At 37.2% G+C, this 22,481-nt stretch overlaps 1 protein-coding gene across 1 annotated transcript; it reads right to left on the minus strand.

Moving 5' to 3' along the window:
* Positions 1 to 263: 263 nt before the first annotated feature.
* LOC145978757 (uncharacterized) lies at positions 264 to 5,372 on the minus strand. The gene has a single exon (XM_083111569.1). It carries the CDS (start codon positions 5,370 to 5,372, stop codon positions 264 to 266), a length of 5,109 nt encoding a protein of 1,702 aa, XP_082967695.1.
* Positions 5,373 to 22,481: the final 17,109 nt, after the last annotated feature.

A 22,481-nucleotide genomic window follows, 5' to 3' on the forward strand; every position in this document is an offset into this window, starting at 1 on the left:
GCTCACCTCTTGGGACGTTCCCGAATTTACCACCTCTCGGGACGTTCCCGAATTTACTTGTGGGTGTGTAAGTTCCCGAAATCAAGTATGCGGGAGGTTCCGCAGTTTCTTACTCCCACACACTTCACATGAATAACTCACACATATACACAAAAATGGAAAACAAGATAAAAAACACTAATTATATGCATTGTTCACCGAACACACTCCCCCCCGTTGAAATATTAATTTCAACCACAATCAATAATTTCAATGTAGTACACTTATGTCTCCTTAGAATAGGGGAGAGGAGCAAGTTTCACAATTGGACGTCTGTATTGCCCATCAGCTGTTCGCACTGTCACTGATCGTACTAACTTGTCTGGTCCTGGATGAACTTTCACTACTCTTCCTAGCTTCCATTGCTGTGGAGGGGTAGCTTCTTTCAACAACACCAGATCTCCTATCTGTAGATTTTCCTTCTTCTCCATCCACTTGGGCCGCTGCTGGAGTCTGGACAAGTACTCTGTTGCCCACCGTTTCCAAAAATGTTGCGTCATTTTTTGGATCAAATGCCACTTAGACAAACAATTCGACGTGGATGTTGTAAAGTCTGCTTGAGGTACAGCCAGTAACGAATCACCGGTTAAGAAGTGTCCTGGCGTGAGTGCCGTTAGGTCATTTGGATCACTACTCAACTCCGTTAATGGCCTCGAGTTAAGACACGCCTCTATTTGTGTCAATAACGTGATGAATTGCTCATAAGTGAGTAATGTTGAGCCCATAACTCTTTTCAAGTGATATTTCACTGCCTTCACTGAAATTTCCCATACTCCACCCCAGTGCGCTGCTCCGGGTGGATTGAAATTCCATTGTATGCCTTGAGAGGCCGTAACATCTGACACCGATTGGACGTGCTCTTTTTGTCGCATGAATTGAAGTAGCTTTTTCAATTCTCTGTTTGCCCCTACGAAGTTCGTTCCGCAATCGCTGAAGATCTGGTTAGGTTTACCACGTCTGGCCACAAACCTACGTAATGCAGCAATGAATGTAGGCGTTGATGCATCATTTACCGCTTCCAAGTGAATTGCTTTGGTTGCAAGACACACGAAAAGGGCGACGTATCCTTTGGTGATTTTTGAAGACCTGAGTTGGCAACTCTTTATTGAAAATGGGCCGCAGTAATCTACACCTGTATTTGCAAATACTCGGCCTGGATTGACGCGAGGGGCTGGCAAACTACCCATGAGTTGAGTTGCTGTCAACTGTTTTTCCTTAAAACATTCTTTGCACTTAAACACAATTTTTCGAATTAAGTCCCTCCCTCGTATAATCCAAAAACGTTGCTGTAGGACAGCGAGAAGTAATTGTGGTCCCGCATGCAAATGTTTCAAATGTTCATGTTTCACGATGAGCTCTGTAAGTTTATGTTCACGAGGTAACAGAATGGGATGTTTCTTGTCAATTGTCATTTGTGCATTGTGTAAACGTCCACCTACTCTCAGAATTCCCTCCTGGTCCAGGAAAGGAGTCAAATTGAGTAATGGGTTGTTTGAAGGCAAAGGATTCCCTTTTTTCAAATGCTTTATTTCTGTAGGGAATGCTGTAATTTGTGCTTGTTTCACTAACACAAGCAACGTGTGATTAAGTTCGCGTGCTGATAGGGGTCCAAACTGACGTTCATTAGCACTTCGCTTGGTGTTATGCATAAATCTGAAGCACCAAGCCGCTACTCGTTGGAGCTTTGATAAGTTTGAATACTTGTTTACTAATAACTCCTCCACCTCGACCGAAGACTGTAATACGAGAAGACCCTTTTTTCTCTCTCTCTCAACCTCAGCTGTTGCTGCTGCGTTGACCGTGCGTGTAGGATTGAAGGACTGATTACGTAACCACTGTGGGCCGAAGAACCAAATATCACGTTCGAACAGGGTTGAGGGAGAAATTCCTCTTGTCGCCAAATCAGCTGGATTCTCTTCACTGCACACGTGGAACCAATTCTCTGCAGGGAGAACGTCGTGTATTTTAGCAACTCTGTTGGCAATAAATGTATGCCAATTAGAAGGAGAAGAGTTTATCCAACACAAAACTATTGTAGAGTCAGTAAATGCACGGATCTCTGTAATGTTCAAATGAAGAGCTTCCTTTATTGTCTGCAGCAAACGTATGAGTAACACTGCAGCACAAAGTTCGAGTCTCGGGAGAGTCACTTTCTTCAGAGGCGCGACTCTCGTTTTGCTTGCTACAAGATGCACTTCAATACTGCCGTCGCTGTATGTAGAACGTAAATAGGCAGTGGCCGCATAGGCCCGCTCGGAACTGTCACAAAAGCCTATCAGTTCGCACGTTAGCGGTTTTGAAGACACGATGCGCCTAGGCACCTTAACATCCTGCAACTTATGCAACTCCGCCCGAAAACTTCGCCATGCAATTTCTAGTTCTGGTGGAAGTACATCGTCCCAGTCAAGTTTAACTTGCCAAAGTGTTTGCATGAATATCTTTGCTTTGACAGTTACTGGAGATATCCACCCTAGGGGGTCAAATATTTTCGCGATGTCTGATAACAAAATCCGCTTGGTCAACTGCTCACGAATTGCGGGTTGCGTCACTGATATCGCGAATTCGTCACTCGCTGGATGCCATTCGATCCCGAGTGCTTTTATATGTTCATTTATGCTCACATCCAATGCAAAGTTCGTTTCTCGCAAATGTACCGGGATTTCATTCAGTACTCGTGTATTGTTCGAGCACCATTTCCGCAATTCGAAACCACCTCTTTGTAGAAGTTCACTTATTTGTTTTTGTAACGCGATAGCTTGCGTTACTGTATCACTGCCAGTCACTAGATTGTCTACAAAAAAGTCTCTCAATGTAATCGCCGCTGCTTCAGGAAAGTCTGCCTCTTCGTCGCGGGCCAGCTGTTGTAAACACCTGGTGGCTAAGAAAGGAGCACTAGCCGTACCAAACGTCAGTCTCTCTAATCTGAAGTCTCGTATCTCTTCTTTCGGTGACTTCCTCCACACAATGCGATGATATTCTGCATCATCTGGGTGTAATTTCACCTGTCGAAACATTTTGACAACGTCCGAAGTAAGGGCTATTTGATACGTACGAAAACGTAGCAACAAAGGCATTATGTCGTCTTGTATCTTAGGGCCTACAAGCAACTTATCGTTGAGGGAAACTCCTGTCGTCGTCTTCGCACTGGCGTCGTACACGATCCGTAAAGCCGTTGTGGAACTGTCCATTTTGATGACACTATGGTGTGGGAGGTAGCAACTGCTTTCTTGGGACACAGGTAATTCTGAATTCGAAATGACGCTCATATGACCCAAGTCTATGTATTCCTGCATACACTCAGCATACTTTTGTTGACGTTGTAGATTCTTGACGAGTTGTCTCTCCATTTGTTTGAGACGCTGCACCGCTAGGGAACGTGAAGCACCCAGAACACCGCTTTGTTCTCGGAAGGGCAATCTCACAACATAACGACCGTCGATGTCACGTTCGTGTGTGTTTCGAAAATGTTGTTCACAAAAGTTTTCTTCTTCGTTGTACAATTTTACCGATGGCACAGTCTCTATTTCCCAGAAGCGCTGTAGGGTAGCGTCTAGATCACTACATGACGCATGATGTGAAGACACTGCGCGTTTATTGCGCGGAACGTTAATTCTGCCCATAAGAATCCACCCAAGTGAAGTACTTATGGCTGTCGGTGTACCTACTGGACCTGCGACTTTCTCAGGTCTTAAAAGTAAGGGAACAATGTCCGCACCAAATAAAATGTCTATTTTCCCTGGTTTGTTGAAGGACGGGTCGGCAAGATCGAGGTTATGTAGGTGTGTCCACTGTTGATCAAAAGTGAATTGCTGCTTGGGCAAATTATTTGTAATCTTCTTCACAACGATGGCTTTGGTGGTGTACGTTTCGTTGCCCGTTTTTGACCTAAACTGTAGGTCCACCATGGAACGAGAAGTACCGATACCGGTTGCTGAAATACCGGATATGGCAACACTGATGTGTTTCTTTCGAAGGCCTAATTGCTGACTACAGTCTTCCGTGACAAATGTACACTCGGAGCCCGTATCTAAGAGTGCACGAAAATGCCGAACGTTGTTATGTCTATCCCTCACGCCCACGGTGGCTGTAGACAAGAGAACTTCCTGCAACGGAATGGCTTTCTTCTTGCTGGCGATGTGGGACGTTACTTGCCGCGTAGAACTGGGATTTTCACTAGGAGAGAAGTGAAGGGATGTGTGGTGCTTTCTAAAGCACACCATACACGTGCGCGAAGTACACTTTCCGACGTTACAATTCAATTGCAAACAGTTGTAGCACAGATTGTTGCTTTTCACAAAATAGTACCGTTCTTTCACCGACATTTGTTGATACTTCTGACAAGTATGCAACCTGTGGTGTCCGCGGCATTTAGGACACACAGTTTCAGCACCTGTGTGATACGAATTCACATTCTTCTTTACTTGACGATCAGTAGACCTGGGAGGGGGTTTGTTGGACATTGGGAGGCTGGAGGTCACCGTAGACGCTGCAAGAGCTCTGGCACGCACATCCAGGAACGTAGTCAGGTCCTCGAACTTGGGCACTTCTGCATTCTTCAGGGAAAGTTCCCACTGTTGCCTAGATTCTGCATCCAACTTGTCGGTGGTGTGAAAGACTAAAATTGCATCCCAAGCCTCTACAGGGATGTCCAAAACCTTCAGCACACGCACACACTCAGAAGTGACGTCAATGAGCTTGCGTAACCCTGTAGCCGAGCGTGATGGCACACAAGGTTGATTAACCAAGCGATTAATCGTGCTGTTCACTATCTCTCTTTTGTTTTGGTACCGCGAAACTAGCAGATTCCACGCCTCCTCGTAGTTTGCATCCGTTATTGCGATGGACTGGATTAATAATGACGGTTCATCCTTTAATGCCGAATTCAAGTACTGCAACTTCTGAGCGCCACTGAGGTGTTTGTTGTCATGAACCGATGCCACAAATAAGTCCCGAAATGACAACCATTGATGAATGTCACCACTGAATTCTGGTAATGTTAGTTTTGGTAACCGAACGTCACTTTTCGCATCACTGTTCACCGCGACCGCGACAACGGGAGAAACGGCTTCCTTCTGTTTTTGGTACAGGGAGCCCAACAAGAACTCTAATCGGTCTTGCACCGCACTCAGTTCATCGTAGTACTCAGAGAACAATGTTTCTTCGCACTGTTTAGCGAGATTCACAAGTAATGCACTACAGTCTGCACTTAGTTGAAGGACCTTGTCTATGTAGACTTGAAGTGTAGCACCTTCCAGCGTTGGTGAAGCTGACTTGTTTTCAATCCGAGTAACTTCCCGCTTGAGGACTGTCTTTGACGCCTGTAACTGCTCCATGTTGACTCGTCGTACAAGAGACGCTAAACGCATATGGCGGACCGAGGGTGTGGCACGTTGACTCTTCTTCTGGCTCGTTGATTTCCCGACGACAAACTACCGGAATACGGCACGAAAACTACAATTGCGACGCATCCGGCCCGGAGGACCATTTGTTGAGTGTCAGTTTCCAGAAAGCCCCGCACTACATTGGCTAACTGGCTGAACTCCACCCTGGCCCGAATTATCCTAAATGCGTCGGTTCCCGCACGGTGTCTGGTTAAGTAACAGACGCACAAAGACGATATATACATACATTTAATGTCTATAATACACATATACGAAGGACTATACAATAACTAAACAATATACACGAAGGACTGTCTGTTTTGCTGTAGGATGTCTCTACAGCGCACTTGTGACCGCGCGCGTGTGACACGGTTCTTCTCACGATGACTCTCTGATGACGACTGTTCTTTTCTCGTGGCAACGCCCAAGCTAAGAGCCTGGCTCACCTCTTGGGACGTTCCCGAATTTACCACCTCTCGGGACGTTCCCGAATTTACTTGTGGGTGTGTAAGTTCCCGAAATCAAGTATGCGGGAGGTTCCGCAGTTTCTTACTCCCACACACTTCACATGAATAACTCACACATATACACAAAAATGGAAAACAAGATAAAAAACACTAATTATATGCATTGTTCACCGAACAGTTACATTTTCGACACACAAAGTGTGTGTTCTCAACTTTTATTTGTTTATTTTACAAGTTTAGCCTAATATTTACTCAAATGACACTATTTATATTATTCAGGCACTATTTTTATTACATGTTGGACTCTCAAAGACACACACACACACACACACACACACACACAGACAGAGAGAGAGAGAGAGAGAGAGAGAGAGAGAGAGAGATTTTTTCCAAGTTTAGGTTTCTTTCCACTCAAATAACACAATTTAGATGTGTTTTGAATTATATTTTGGATGCAAAAGTATGTTTTGACAAGTTCTACCCTTTTATTTTACAAGTTTAGGATTTTTATTACTCAAATAACACAATTTAATCCAGTCAGGAAGGATTTGTTATTATATTTTGGATGCACAAAGAGATGTTTTCAACTTTTTTACTGATTTTTTGCAGGGTATGTATTAATTTGTATTTATTTTGTTTCGTATCATATATACATTTACAAATTTTTAATTTAGAGTTTAGTATTTATTTAATTTTTTTTCAAAAACACTAAAGAAAAAGTACTTTTAGCTAAAATGTAAGCCACAGAATATATTATTATTATTATTATTATTATTATTATTATTATTATTAGGGTTTACTGATTTCCACTATGCTATTTTTGGTTCTGTATTTCTATATGTATTTATTTAGGTCAGGTTACGCCTGCTACGTAGGAAAGTTTGTTTATTTTAGAGTTTGCTGAGTATTTTGTTACTTTTATACTAGGTAAAGTTTTCTAAATATATCAGGAAGGGCTCCATCCATATACTTTTGTTTTTGCTGTTTGGAGATGATGCGATCAGCATCACTCTCCATCTGCTTTTTATTTTATGTACCCAATATTATTTTGAGGCTTAGTGAATTCTAGAGCCTATTTATGCAGGAGAGAGGGCTTGAAAATTTTCATTTCAGATAACCCACAACTATTTGTCAGAGTATTTTAAAGGATATTTTATATTTATTATGTGCTACTAGAATATCAAAGCTTGCTTAATTTTTATGTCTGTAACGCTGTTATTGTATTTCTAGCTAAGCCTTACTGGATAAAGTACACGAAATGTTTATCATTTCGACTATTTACTTTTATACGAGGCCAAATTTTTAGTGTAACGAAAATTATTGTGTGTCTATAAAGACTGAAATCCCTTTACCGAGGGGTCCACAACTGGACGTTTACCAACATTGTTTTTTTAAAAAAATATATATAACCATTTATCAATATATTCTCAATTCACAGGACAAGACGAAGTTCACACACGACTGACTATATGGACCATAGGTCCACTTGCTAAACTTTTTTTCTATGCTAGAAGAATAATTTAGCCTTATAGCCTTTTTCAAGGTATTTTTGAAGTATTACTGGTTTTTTGGGTGCATCAACATTTGGGTTATTTCTATTTTCTTTATTATACGAGGCCACAATCACTATCTGAACACTGAAATTCTCTGATTGAAACTAAAACCTTAGGCTGTAACTAGGGATTTAGTATGTATATCGACAATTTATAGGACAACACGAACCTTACAAAGGATTGTAGGTGATGTAGGCCCACACGCCAGAGCTTTGTTAACCTGCAAGAAGCATTTACAGCTAATGCTACGAGGAAATGAGGTTGATTTTTTACTGTTTCACAAGAATGCTATTTTTTATACACCCAATATTTGCTTTTCAAGTAACTACATGTACCAGAAGCACTTACAGGCCAACTCTAACTAGACTACGACTTATTCTATATCAGGTGCTAAATTTATAAAGAACTATGATTGTGTATATTTCTGAGGAAGTACGCAAAAGCAGATTACCCGATTAAAGTATCTGAAAAACAGATTTTTCTATGTAAGTATATTTTTATTGACTGGCTTATTTAACAGATCAAACAGAAAGACTGCAAAATTCATTAAATGTAGTTCTATAGTATAGGTGGTTTCAGAGATATAAAAAGAACAAATATAAGATTTCGCTTTTTTTTTTTGCTTCTGAGGCTAATCGCGACGCTAAGGGTAAATGGCGAGGAAATGTAACGGAGGAGAAACAATCCCAAAAGTTATGGGCTGCATGTAAGTTAATACCACAGAGATATTACAGTAGGTGTAGGTTCTTCCAACAGAACATTTCTATCATAATAATACTGGTTATGCTGTACTGTTAGCTAAAGATGCTGATATTTGAGAAACTTAAAAGCTTATTTGCAAAATTTTAGATAAATAATAATCTGTTAGACTGTAAACATATTTTATATCCATTCTGCAAAAGATCCGATGACAAAATTTAAAAATTGTTATCGTCCAGACAGGGACTCGAACCCTGGACAGATAGGTTAAAAGCCTAACGCTATACCAACTAAGCTAAAGAAAAAAGCAAACAACCTAAGTCAAATTCAAGCAGCAAGAGGAATACACAGGAACCAACGTGGCATCCAGAAAGAGAAATTAATAGTCACACCCATAGCACAGTTTAAAACTACATAGCTGAAACCTTAGGGAAACATAAAACTGCAAACACAATATATCTAGATTCTTCCAAGGCATAGGATAGAGTAAAAAACATGGCTTGCTTATGGACAAACTCAACAACATAAGAATAAAATAGACAAGCAATCCTTTTTTCAGTAGAAAATTCCAGTTACTCAAGTAAGCTACATCATACGTAGTACATAAAAAGAGCAAATGAACATCATCAGCAGTAAACCATCATGCAACTTCTACCTGCTGAAACAACTAAGTGAGTATAATTTATCAGAAAAAATGCCTACGTTTCAGCCTAATTTACCTCTACATTAATAATACTACCAGAATACTAAGGCTTCAAAAGTGAACACTAAGAATAATATTCAGACTAAAGTATAGGGCATCTTGCAAAGGATTATTACTCCCTACATCTACAAGTCAATAACAATTATTCTAAATACTACGAACTTGGACAAAATATAGTCAAATACACAACACAAGAAGGAAAATAATTACAAGTAAAACAGCAGACACTCAATATCTCAAAACAATCATGTAAAAATATTCTACAACAAACTGACTCATAACATAAAACTGCTAAGTCCCCAAAACATATACAAATACAATCAATAAAAACTACTTGAAATGGGAAAACTGACTACAGTCTCACAGACTTGATGTAAAATAACAGCAAAATTTGGAAGCATGCACAGTCAATAGTGCTCAATTTGCATACAGTTCACATGCAAACTCTCATGAAAAGGTTCAAAACAGTCTCCCAGCTCAGTTCTCATCTATACTTGGACAACAAAATCCTGCAACAAATTCTCAGAAATCCTACCTTTCCTACCCTTGATTAAATAGCTAAAGTGCAATCTTCATACTAAAATATTGAAAAATGGCATATCTATTTACATAAAAGTGTGAACACATGTGTTTGTCTGCGTGTACTCTTAGATAAATTGATAAAAAAGCAATATAGTTATAAATCAAAGACTATACCTAATAATATTAATTTCAAAATAAGCTGATAGAAAAAGATATAATAACTACAGTATAAGCTTTTAATTTTTGTTAATTACAAAAAATAAAAGTTAAATACAGTAAATAAACTTGGTCCCTTACATTGAAAAAGGAACATAAATTGAGAGTATTTGAAAATAAAATCCTTAGGAAAATATTTGGACCTAAAACAGATGAGGAGACAGATGAGTGGAGAAGGTTACATAATTTGGAAGTACATAATTTGTATTCATGTCCAGATATTATTAGAATGATTAAATCAAAAAGACTTAGGTGTGTAGATCCTGTGGTACAAATGGGAGAGGAAAAAGAGTATACAGGATTCTTGTTGGGAAACCTGATGGTAAAAGACCAATAGAAAGACCAAAACAAAGATGGAGGGATAATGTAGAGATGGACCAAAAGGAAATTGGTAGGGAAGGAAAGGAGTATATAGATCTTGCTCAGGACAGGGACAGATGAAAGGCATGTGTTGCTGCAGCCATGAACCTTCGGGTTTAAGAAGGCTAGAGAGTTAGTTAGTTATACATTAAATAAGCATAATATTTGAATTGTAAGTAGAGAATATAACAAATGTACAATGCATTGTGCGAAAACTATGTCAACTTTGCATTATAAGTAGAAAATTAAACCAGTTTGCCTTAGAAATACATTTTAAAAATAGCCCAAAATAGCATGCGTAATAGAAAATTAAGAAAACTTTCTGAAGCATAAAAGTACTGACTAGTGCTGAATGAATCAATTACTGTAAAATATTATTCTCTGATTCAAGTAATTTAACTGTAAACATCATCTTTTGTGTGTAAAATATAATTGTTAGTTGAACTGATAAGTACAAATATTAACTTTATACGCCTTGATACACTCTAAATAACATAACTTTGATATATAAATTAGTAACAATTTGTTAAAATTAAGTTAAACTGTAGAATTGTTTTCTTAAATAAATATAAATATAAAGTAAAAATAATAAACAAATAATTCCTTCTTTTCCTATTTAAAGGATGCCAAACAGTGTAAATCAGTTGTTAGTGGCTAAATAACATAAAATTTGAAGGCAGTAACAATATTTTTAAAAAGTACTGCTTTTTACCTAACTTTGTATATTAAATACTAGTACATTTTGTCAGATTATAAATAAAATATACCTATTTCTTTGGTATTTGTACTAAAGTGAAGAAAATATTACTAAAACTTGGCTAGTACAGTAAATCTAAGAGTTTTAGCTTTATTTGTCCGTAACTGGATATAATTGTAACTTGTTAATCTCGCCAAACACAATCTTTACCTCAATTTTGGAAGCTAGCTGAACTTTAGCGTTTTGAATTACATATAGTGAAGGCCTCTATAGTGGAAAAATACACCCAGTCTGTAAAAATTTAGAAATGTTGTCTCCTTGTCTGTCGAACCAGACCAAAAGTGTTCTCAAGTGTTTCAATATATTTCTTAACATAACTAACTTTTCAAAAAAGAATACCTTGTGCCCAGATAGCTTAGTTGGTATAGCGTTAGGCTTTTAACCTATCTGTCCAGGGTTCGAGTCCCTGTCTGGACGATAACAATTTTTAAATTTTGTCATCGGATCTTTTGCAGAATGGATATAAAATATGTTTACAGTCTAACAGATTATTATTTATCTAAAATTTTGCAAATAAGCTTTTAAGTTTCTCAAATATCAGCATCTTTAGCTAACAGTACAGCATAACCAGTATTATTATGATAGAAATGTTCTGTTGGAAGAACCTACACCTACTGTAATATCTCTGTGGTATTAACTTACATGCAGCCCATAACTTTTGGGATTGTTTCTCCTCCGTTACATTTCCTCGCCATTTACCCTTAGCGTCGCGATTAGCCTCAGAAGCAAAAAAAAAAAGCGAAATCTTATATTTGTTCTTTTTATATCTCTGAAACCACCTATACTATAGAACTACATTTAATGAATTTTGCAGTCTTTCTGTTTGATCTGTTAAATAAGCCAGTCAATAAAAATATACTTACATAGAAAAATCTGTTTTTCAGATACTTTAATCGGGTAATCTGCTTTTGCGTACTTCCTCAGAAATATACACAATCATAGTTCTTTATAAATTTAGCACCTGATATAGAATAAGTCGTAGTCTAGTTAGAGTTGGCCTGTAAGTGCTTCTGGTACATGTAGTTACTTGAAAAGCAAATATTGGGTGTATAAAAAATAGCATTCTTGTGAAACAGTAAAAAATCAACCTCATTTCCTCGTAGCATTAGCTGTAAATGCTTCTTGCAGGTTAACAAAGCTCTGGCGTGTGGGCCTACATCACCTACAATCCTTTGTAAGGTTCGTGTTGTCCTATAAATTGTCGATATACATACTAAATCCCTAGTTACAGCCTAAGGTTTTAGTTTCAATCAGAGAATTTCAGTGTTCAGATAGTGATTGTGGCCTCGTATAATAAAGAAAATAGAAATAACCCAAATGTTGATGCACCCAAAAAACCAGTAATACTTCAAAAATACCTTGAAAAAGGCTATAAGGCTAAATTATTCTTCTAGCATAGAAAAAAAGTTTAGCAAGTGGACCTATGGTCCATATAGTCAGTCGTGTGTGAACTTCGTCTTGTCCTGTGAATTGAGAATATATTGATAAATGGTTATATATATTTTTTTTAAAAAACAATGTTGGTAAACGTCCAGTTGTGGACCCCTCGGTAAAGGGATTTCAGTCTTTATAGACACACAATAATTTTCGTTACACTAAAAATTTGGCCTCGTATAAAAGTAAATAGTCGAAATGATAAACATTTCGTGTACTTTATCCAGTAAGGCTTAGCTAGAAATACAATAACAGCGTTACAGACATAAAAATTAAGCAAGCTTTGATATTCTAGTAGCACATAATAAATATAAAATATCCTTTAAAATACTCTGACAAATAGTTGTGGGTTATCTGAAATGAAAATTTTCAAGCCCTCTCTCCTGCATAAATAGGCTCTAGAATTCACTAAGCCTCAAAATAATATTGGGTACATAAAATAAAAAGCAGATGGAGAGTGATGCTGATCGCATCATCTCCAAACAGCAAAAACAAAAGTATATGGATGGAGCCCTTCCTGATATATTTAGAAAACTTTACCTAGTATAAAAGTAACAAAATACTCAGCAAACTCTAAAATAAACAAACTTTCCTACGTAGCAGGCGTAACCTGACCTAAATAAATACATATAGAAATACAGAACCAAAAATAGCATAGTGGAAATCAGTAAACCCTAATAATAATAATAATAATAATAATAATAATATATTCTGTGGCTTACATTTTAGCTAAAAGTACTTTTTCTTTAGTGTTTTTGAAAAAAAATTAAATAAATACTAAACTCTAAATTAAAAATTTGTAAATGTATATATGATACGAAACAAAATAAATACAAATTAATACATACCCTGCAAAAAATCAGTAAAAAAGTTGAAAACATCTCTTTGTGCATCCAAAATATAATAACAAATCCTTCCTGACTGGATTAAATTGTGTTATTTGAGTAATAAAAATCCTAAACTTGTAAAATAAAAGGGTAGAACTTGTCAAAACATACTTTTGCATCCAAAATATAATTCAAAACACATCTAAATTGTGTTATTTGAGTGGAAAGAAACCTAAACTTGGAAAAAATCTCTCTCTCTCTCTCTCTCTCTCTCTCTCTCTCTGTGTGTGTGTGTGTGTGTGTGTGTCTTTGAGAGTCCAAAATGTAATAAAAATAGTGCCTGAATAATATAAATAGTGTCATTTGAGTAAATATTAGGCTAAACTTGTAAAATAAACAAATAAAAGTTGAGAACACACACTTTGTGTGTCGAAAATGTAACTAAAAATCTTTCCTGAACAGATAGAATTGTGTTATTTGAGTAATAATAAGCCTAAACTTGTGAAATAAACAGATAGAAGTTGAGAACACACACTTTGTGTGTCGAAAATGCGACTAAAAGTCTTTCCTGAACAGATTGAATTGTATTATTTTGGTAATAATAAGCCTAAACTTGTGAAATAAACAGATAGAAGTTGAGATCACACACTCTGTGTGTCGAAAATGCGACTAAAAGTCTTTCCTGAACAGATTGAATTGTGTTATTTTGATAAAAAATTAATATAAAGTTGTAAAATAATAAGTTAAACGTAGAAAAAAATGTCTTTGTGAGTCCAAAATTTAATAAAAAATGTTGCCTGATTAGTACAAATAGTGTTATTTTGGTAAAAAATTAATATAAAGTTGTAAAATAATAAGTTAAACGTAGAAAAAATGTCTTTGTGAGTCCAAAATTTAATAAAAAATGTTGCCTGATTAGTACAAATAGTGTTATTTTGGTAAAAAATTAATATAAAGTTGTAAAATAATAAGTTAAACGTAGAAAAAAAAATGTCTGTGAGTCCAAAATTTAATAAAAAATGTTGCTTGAATAGTACAAATAGTGTTATTTTGGTAAAAAATTAACTTAAAGTTGTAAAATAATAAGTTAAAAGTTGAAAAAATGTCTTTGTGAGTCCAAAATTTAATGAAAAAATGTTGCCTGAATAGTACAAATAGTGTTATTTTGGTAAAAAATTAACATAAAATTGTAAAATAATAAGTTAAAAGTTGAAAAAAATGTCTTTGTGAATCCAAAATTTAATGAAAAAATGTTGCCTGAATAGTACAAATAGTGTTATTTTTGTAAAAATAAAAATAAGCTGTGAAAAATGTTTGACATAAAGTCAAAGTTTGGTAAACAATAAACTCAAAATTAAGTTAAATAGCACACAGTAACATACATTTACTACCTAAATCAATAATCAAAGGGTCCTAGGTTCGTTACCCCGTGATAAAAGCAAATGGTAAAAACTGTAGGCCCCGTCCCTAATAGCTCTCCCTTTTTCATAGTACAGATAAAAAGACCCTGCGCTAAAGCGTCCTGTGCCTTGAAGGCAAACCTGAGCGGAATATTAATTGGCGGCGGAAACCGGTTCTACAAGCGACGCATAGCTTCAGAGATTTAACCCTTGCTGCGTATTTCCAGACATCCTTTGTTGTCTGGTTGAATCCCTCCCCTGCCCTACAGCATTGCATAGCTTTCCCCTGTTCTTGCGTACTGGTTAACCTTGAAAAAACCGGTTCTGAAAATCTACCAACGCGTTCTCTGATTGGTCAATCGGGTTCCTTCTTTGTCCTGACGTTGTGACGTCATTTGACCTTGACCGCACATCTCCCAAATTCCTTTCTCGTCTACCCTCAGCGCGGAGCGCGGAGTTCACCGTCTTCTGTCTAGCGTGTTGCACCACCGTGTTTCATAATATAATGCAATTATTACATAGTACTAATTAATAATATTACATATCGCGGGTTCGAATACCAGGACCGTCTTCTTTCGTAATTGGACCTGTACCTACACCCATTACCACCGTTCATAGCGGTTCATAAACCATAAACTCTTATTTTCAATACTATAAACATTAATTATTATCGATTTATACGTTACATACTTTGCAGTAATGAATATAAAAACATATGCATAGCGTTTAGTACCTCTAATTACCTTCTATATACATATTTTTCATAAAATAAATAAATATATATTCATAAAAAGTTATAAACATGCAAATACATAAATGTAAAGTACTCTAAGTACTTGCAAATAAATTAAAACCCGTGCAAATTAGTTCTAAGTACGTGCGAATTAATTAAAACCCGTGCAAATAAATTCTAAGTACGTGCAAATAAAAGACCACCCACGAAGAAAACAGGCCTTGGCGTATTCAACATCTACTGATATGTTCCTGTAAGCCCCGCGGTACCACAAACATATCCTTTAAAAGATATTTTGTCATTTTCGTAGTTTTTACGTCATAATGTTGCTATTTTTTGCTGGAATTGCGATTTTCTTCTTTTATATTATTGTTAACACATATACTGCACCATAAAAACTCTTGCACGTCTTGTTCCTCCATTAAAAAAGGGGGGGAATGGCGGCTTCCTTGAAACTGAGTCAGTGGCGCATAGACATGTCGTTGGGGGGGGGGTACAAGTCGTGTTCTATTGCTTGTATGATAATAGTGCAATTATTTTCTTGTTCCAGACATGCCAACGACCATTTTCATGTGTATTTTGACAATGTCCTGTACTTTTTTGTCCAGGGGCGGAGGGGGAAGGGGCATTTTTCTTCAGAAATTTTGGAATTTTCCGGTTCGTCCCCTCCCCATGCATCCATATATACACTCAATGTGCATAAATTGTATGTAGTCCGAATCTATGGTTCATTCCGCGTATAACGATATATCATTCGTCTGTCTAGAGCAACTAGTCTCCGATCTACAGTCATCTAAATGAAACTCTGCATTTTGCTGAAAAGTGGCCTACATGGCAAAATGGGCTTAGGCGTCAAAAGGCGAAGCAATGGAAGTTATTAAAACAACTCTAACCTAACCTAACCTAACCGCTATAATCCAAGCGGAAAGAGGTTTTCCTTCAAGGAAAAGAGTAAAGCGGTCCAGGAAAAACCTTTAGGAAAGAATCAGGTCCCTAGCAACTAAATTTTCCAATGGCCAGAGAGATATTGCACAGTATCTTAATAGTGTTGGACACTGTATACGCTTCTGGAGTTATTGTAAGTTAACAGCAATGTAGCTACTGAGGACATAGTTTTCATTGTAACGAAAACATGTTGAATGTTATTGTGACAAGTAAGCTGCATTACGCTTTCATTTTTCATTTTCATTTTTTAGAAATATAAATGTAAGAAGAAATAAAATTCAAATATGAGTTATGCTTCATGAATACATTGCACATTCATTGTGGGATAATATTGGTTAGTTACAATTTTACTTCGGCTTTGGTGACAAAACGTCCGCTTTCTTGGTGTCAAAATGTCCGCTTTTACGATTTTGGTGGCAAAACGTCCGGTGGCAAACTATTCGGACTCCCGCAACGATGACAATGAATTATGAACTAGTGAAATAGATCATGGGACAGACACAATGATACACCCCATTATTCATCCAGGATTCGAACCTGGGATATCCGGCTTCGAGGCTCGTTACGCCGAACACTCTGTCACAATCACGTTATTACGTAAAGATAAATGAGGTGTAGACTACAGTTCAGTTCAGGGTGTGAACCAGAAGAGCCCTGTGTTTACAAGGCTACTGATATCAGAATTTTCAATTTCAGTGGGCGTGGGGACATTTTTAGCAAGCCATTGTGATGTGCAAAAGTTTAGGAATTGTGTTGTAAGCGATTAGTGACTTTCCAGCCCACGTCAAAGGCAGAAAAAGATGGCAAAATGAGGCCTGAGAACTAAAGAAAGTACACGAACCAACCCCCCCCCCTTCCTTTCAAAAACCCTGGGCACGCCACTGCTGCTAAGGGAAACTCCATTTTGGAATAGGTGATTTGATAACAGAGAAAGGAATTTATGCTAGATACAAACAATGTAAGAATAAAGTCTTTGTTTTCATCCAGATAGTGCGACGTCAAAATCTTGGAAAGGCTAAAAACTTGAATGATCACCACACACACAGTGATTCAGTCATATATGGCTATATCAGTCCAATTATATCAGGTGGTCGTGCACTAATTAACGTTCCGCCCGCATAATTGAGACGATAGTGAAAATGGCAATGGCCTAGCATCATTGTCGATTAAATAATGCGTTTTATGTAATTGGACTCTCGAAAGGAAAAACCAGCCGCTCAACGCGATGACCTTCTAGTTTGTCATCGTATAGTTTGAGCATACTTTATCAACGTTGTATGTTAATTGTTATTTTAATCCGTGCATTCTACCAGTGGATTAATATTAAATAATGATCTATTATAAGTGTCTAACTGTAAAAGTTGTGCGAATTAAAGTTTTAATGAGATTAAATACACCGGTAACCATGGCCTGGTTTACGTTTGTGTAGGAATGCGCAGGAGGTAGAGAAACTATGAACAAAAACAGACAGAGAGAGAGAGAGAGAGGGAGAGAGATTGGAGAACAAAAGCAGACAGAAAGAGATAGGAGAAGAAACACAGACAGAAAGAGTGTGAGAGAAAGAGATAGGAGAAGAAACGCAGACAGAAAGAGTGTGAGAGGAAGAGATAGGAGAAGAAACACAGACAGAAAGAGTATGAGAGGAAGAGAAAAAAAGAAGAAACAGACAGAAAGAGTAAGAGAGAAAAATAAAACAAAAACAGACACATCAGAAACAGTGAGAGAGAAAGAGATAGGTGAACAAACACAGACAGAAAGATTGAGAGAGAAAGAAATAGGAGAAGGAACGCAGACAGAAAGGCTAAGAAAGAGATAGAACAAACACAGACAGTGAGAGAGAAAGAGATAGGAGAAGAAACACAGGCAGACTGAGTGTGAGAGAAATAGATAGGAGAAGAAGCATAGACAGAAAGAGTGTGAGAGAAAGAGATAGGGGAACAAACACAGACAGACAGAGATAGGAGAAGAAACACAGACAGAAAGAGTGTGAGAGGAAGAGATAAGAGAAGAAACACAGACAGACAGAGTGAGAGAGAAAGAGATAGAACAAAAATAGACAGATATGGTGAGAGAGAAAGAGTCTTAGTGATGAAATTAATGCAGGGACGCTGACAAGGAACACCCATGGCCAGGTCAGGAGGATTCGAACCCGGGAACCCTGTAGTCGTATCGCGATGTGCTAACCACTTCGCAACAAAGGTAGGCACACAGTGGTTCGGATCCCAGTAGATCTAACTCAGACTAGTCAATCTAAGCTTAAATCTTTTACAAGATGGATAAAAGCCATAGACGAAATATCATATGCCCCAAGAGAAAGACGTCAATCCACCACTCACAAAGAGAGTTGTAACAGATCCACAATGAGAGAGCTCAGTTGCAGCTAACTCAGTATGTAAAAATTAAAGAAAAGTATCGAGTTACTCAATCTGTCGAATTAACGTCCGTCCTTCAGCCTCTTTACAATGGGGTGTTCCCTACACAACCTCCCTCTGTGTATCTTCTAATTCCCCTATTTATTGTGACAACAACTCCTCTGTATAAACATATACAAGCACATACAATTGGCAACCGTGGGAAGGTAAACGCAGTTTTCCACGGCATCATTCACACGTACTGGAATCCCACGGTTTTTTCTTTTCTAAAAGTATTCATCGATCCTGAAGTTTGATAAACTGAATATTCGTTTTCCTCTGTTACTGCTGTAAGAAAATGCAACTTTTTCTTTGTTCCCTTTTTTATCATAAAGTTTTGCTCGGTTTTACTTACTTACTTTGGTTATTTAACGTTGCTATAATGGAATAATAGCATCATACACAGAGAAAAGTAAATGCATCAGTATGAGGGTGCGAAATCATTTAAGACTGGTGGGCGGAGAAAGATCTTAATCTACAAACCCCCTCCCCCACAAACACACACACACACACACACACAAACACACACCCCCCCACACACATATATACATATTTATAATGTTATTAAAATTAAAAAATAAATTACTAAATTAAAAATATATTATTATTATTATTAATTACACAAATAGAAATGAATTTGTTACTTTTATATACGTATATCAGATTTTATAAAGTAGCAAACCACTTCCTGTACTTACTGATTAAAGAAGTTTATAAATTATGAAATAGTTGAAGTGGCTTTATTATGTGTAAGTTTTTATTTAGTTTTTGCTTTATGTTAATATAAATTAATTAGATTTCATAGTCATTATTGTTTTGAATTCTTGTTTTACTTTTATTGTGCGTATTGATGTAGATTTGTTAATGATCTTAAGAGATAAAAAGCATTGAACACTCACAACTACACTAATTTGTGTGTTTTCGATATTATTCTTAGTAAAGTATATTTGAAATTAAAAGTAATTGCTTATCTTTTGTTTGTTGTAGCAAAAACTCCTCCCCGGAAATTTTTGGTGGGGGTGATTTTTGAGGCCAAGATTGTTGGTGGGGGGAAATCCTCCCCGTCCCCCCAGAATTTCGCACCCTGCATCAAATGTTTAAACGGATCATTGAGAAAGATGCAAGAAGGTGCATCAATCAAATGCATTAACATGGAAGGAAGTATGATCGATCATATGATGCATTTTGGTGTTGCCTTTACAAACACACAGAAATGCATCAAACCGTAAATCTCATTCTAGGCAAGACACAAAAACGCACTTTAGTGCATCAATCGATGTGTTTTTGGTGCATCAAATAGATTTGATGTATTTAGTTTTCTGTGTGTATATGTTTTGCGTATTACAACGAATGTCATACCCTTATGTTCAGCCCATAAAGTGACACGAGTAATAATTGAGGTTAAAAATATTTGTGTCATAAACAAAGTATAAAAAGGATGTTCTTTGTAGAAGAGAATCTCTCTCTTCCATCACAAATGTTTCCGGAGAAATTGCGTGCAAATTGAGTTTTATCTTTCACTGGCACATCGAGCAGAAATACACATCATATAAGTTGTCGAAAGGGCATCAAACTGTTATCTGTAGGATCAAAATGACATACGGACGCATTGAAAGATGAGAGAGAGAGAGAGAGAGAGAGAGAGAGATACATCCGATATGCACCCATGCAGAGCATGTGACGGTCGACATCTAATGGCCATATCATTGTCCATTGCCTTCACAACTGTATTGTGGATGAATTGCGGTGTAATGTTTTGATCTTATATAAAAAGTTCAGATGAATTTCTCGTTGACAATGAATTTCAATCGCAGTTTCATGTAAAAATCTAAACTCCGTGGCCTCTAGAACCAAGGCCTGCCAATTGACTTTTCATTGGGTGACACGTGGTCAGAGCGTTGAATCCCATCACCACTGTTTACTCTTATGAGACAGTCTCTCGGAGCTTGGTCGACACCAAAATTTTGCGAGCTCCTTCTGTCGATCGAAGGGACAGCTCGCAACAAAGGCTACGTATAGGAAGCTTAGAAATTTCATGAACCTTTAGTCAAAAGAGTATGAAATATATTTTTCGAAGGGGGCTACGATTGTAATGATGTGTGGGGGGGGGGAGGCTGAGATATACTATAAAATATTTCGTAATGACAATTTTTAACCATCGTTTTAAATTTTGTTCAAAGACAAAAATGGTAGCCTAATCTGAGATTATTTTAAGGGGAGTCTGCATTTACCACTGGTTTTCCCGCGTTCTTTACTATACTTTCATTTGGAAAAATTGATTTTCCAAAAATTTTGAGTGCGGCTGTAGCCTCATCTGCTCCCTTGCGTAAGGCAGCGCTCTCAGTACATAGGAAGTCTTCGTGAAAGTGGATTAGTTGAACGGCGTATTCAAGAGGAAGGGCGGTGTAGAATATCTCAGTTGTCCTTTAAATATATCAGATATGGGGTAAAGGGATATGGATAAAAAAATATCTCGACAGAACCTCAGCAGAAAATTGCTTCATTCTTACTTCTTGTTTGTTTGGCTTTTCCAGAATTCCATGTTCACAGAAAAAAATATTAATCCTGAAGAATATGATATTGGCATTGGAATATTAATTTAAACATCTGACTTCTGTATCTCATTGTGTTTATATCGTGTGCCAAAACCGTCTTCGTTTGTTATTTAGTGCAGAAGAAACTCTTGCCTCCTTCACGTCAGTATAGCATCCTGCTACACATATGTTAATGTAAGTTAAATTACACAAACATGTGGAAGCATTTCTTCACTTTATACACAAAGATGAATCTCAAGTTTTTCCCAGTTACTGCGTCCTATTTTCCCACCGCGTGCAACATGGATGTATGCGAAAGTTTACAATGAATTATATGTTAATTCCCTTATACTGCACTTGAGAGTACATTGAGCAGGATCTTGCATCCATTTCGTCCTCAATAATCAGACTGTTTTTCAAGATCGGGTCTCTATATGAGAACAAGCGTTGTCTCAACATGCGTCGCTTCTTCGGAAAAAGGAATATAAAAAAGAAAAAGGCTCAGGGAAAAAATAATGCTATGTTCCGGGAAGATGTTAAAGGGAGAGAGTGTTTCGAATGTCACAACTCACGAACCTCTGGGAATTTTCCTCATGGAGAATAGCCTTTTCTACAAGCCTTTTTTCCCAGAAGAAACTTATTGCCTTTTGTGGTGTTTTGTGGTCTCTTCCACCTCACTTTTTCTTCTGTTTGTCCCTTTGGTGTAAAAGATTCTGTTCTGATTTCGATTGAATCACTTCAGAACGGGAATTTGGTGATATGCAAAAATACTGTAAATACTGTTAAAAAATGTGCTTTGGTTCTAAAATGCTTTTATTTACCCATTTCTTACTGTGCTGTTCGTGAAATGTTTGTCAATTTGATTAGCTTCACGCAATCTTCAGAATATCTTATTCTCCTATCGAATTATGAAAATAATTAAAGGCAAATAAAGTTATTCAATGTGTGAGTAACTAACTACCTGCACTGAAAAAAAACATTGGTGTTAAAATGATACACATAGTAGTTCCAGGAGCTCCACACCACCCAACGTTGGACTTCAGTGGTGTTAAAATGGTGTTGATAGCAGTCACCAATTTGTGGTATTTCAACACCACTGAGGTTAAAGCTTACACCTTCGTGGTGTGTTAGATAAAAGCTGAGTATGTAGAGGGTCATTTAACACGTAGTAAAATATCACCGACCTTTGTGGCGGAGTGGTTAGCACAGTGCGCTACGACGCCAAGGGTTCTTCTTCGTGCCCCTTCATCAATTTCATCATATCATCACTCATACTAATTTTTGCGGTCAGTTAGAAGATAGTGCGTGTGTGTAGTTCATATTAAACTTAATATATGAGCTACTCCATGTTAAAATGTCATTCCCACGATTGAACCTGGGATTAGGAAAAATTATGCCTTCCTAGCGTTTTTGTAAATTACGAGGCAGAGGACAGAATATTGTAAATTGTATTGCAACCAGTAACAGTGCAGCTGAAGGGGTCAATAGAACGCTATGATT

The sequence above is a fragment of the Lepisma saccharinum genome, chromosome 25 (genome assembly GCF_977018435.1).
Source record: "Lepisma saccharinum chromosome 25, izLepSacc3.1, whole genome shotgun sequence".
Classification (NCBI taxonomy): domain Eukaryota; kingdom Metazoa; phylum Arthropoda; class Insecta; order Zygentoma; family Lepismatidae; genus Lepisma; species Lepisma saccharinum.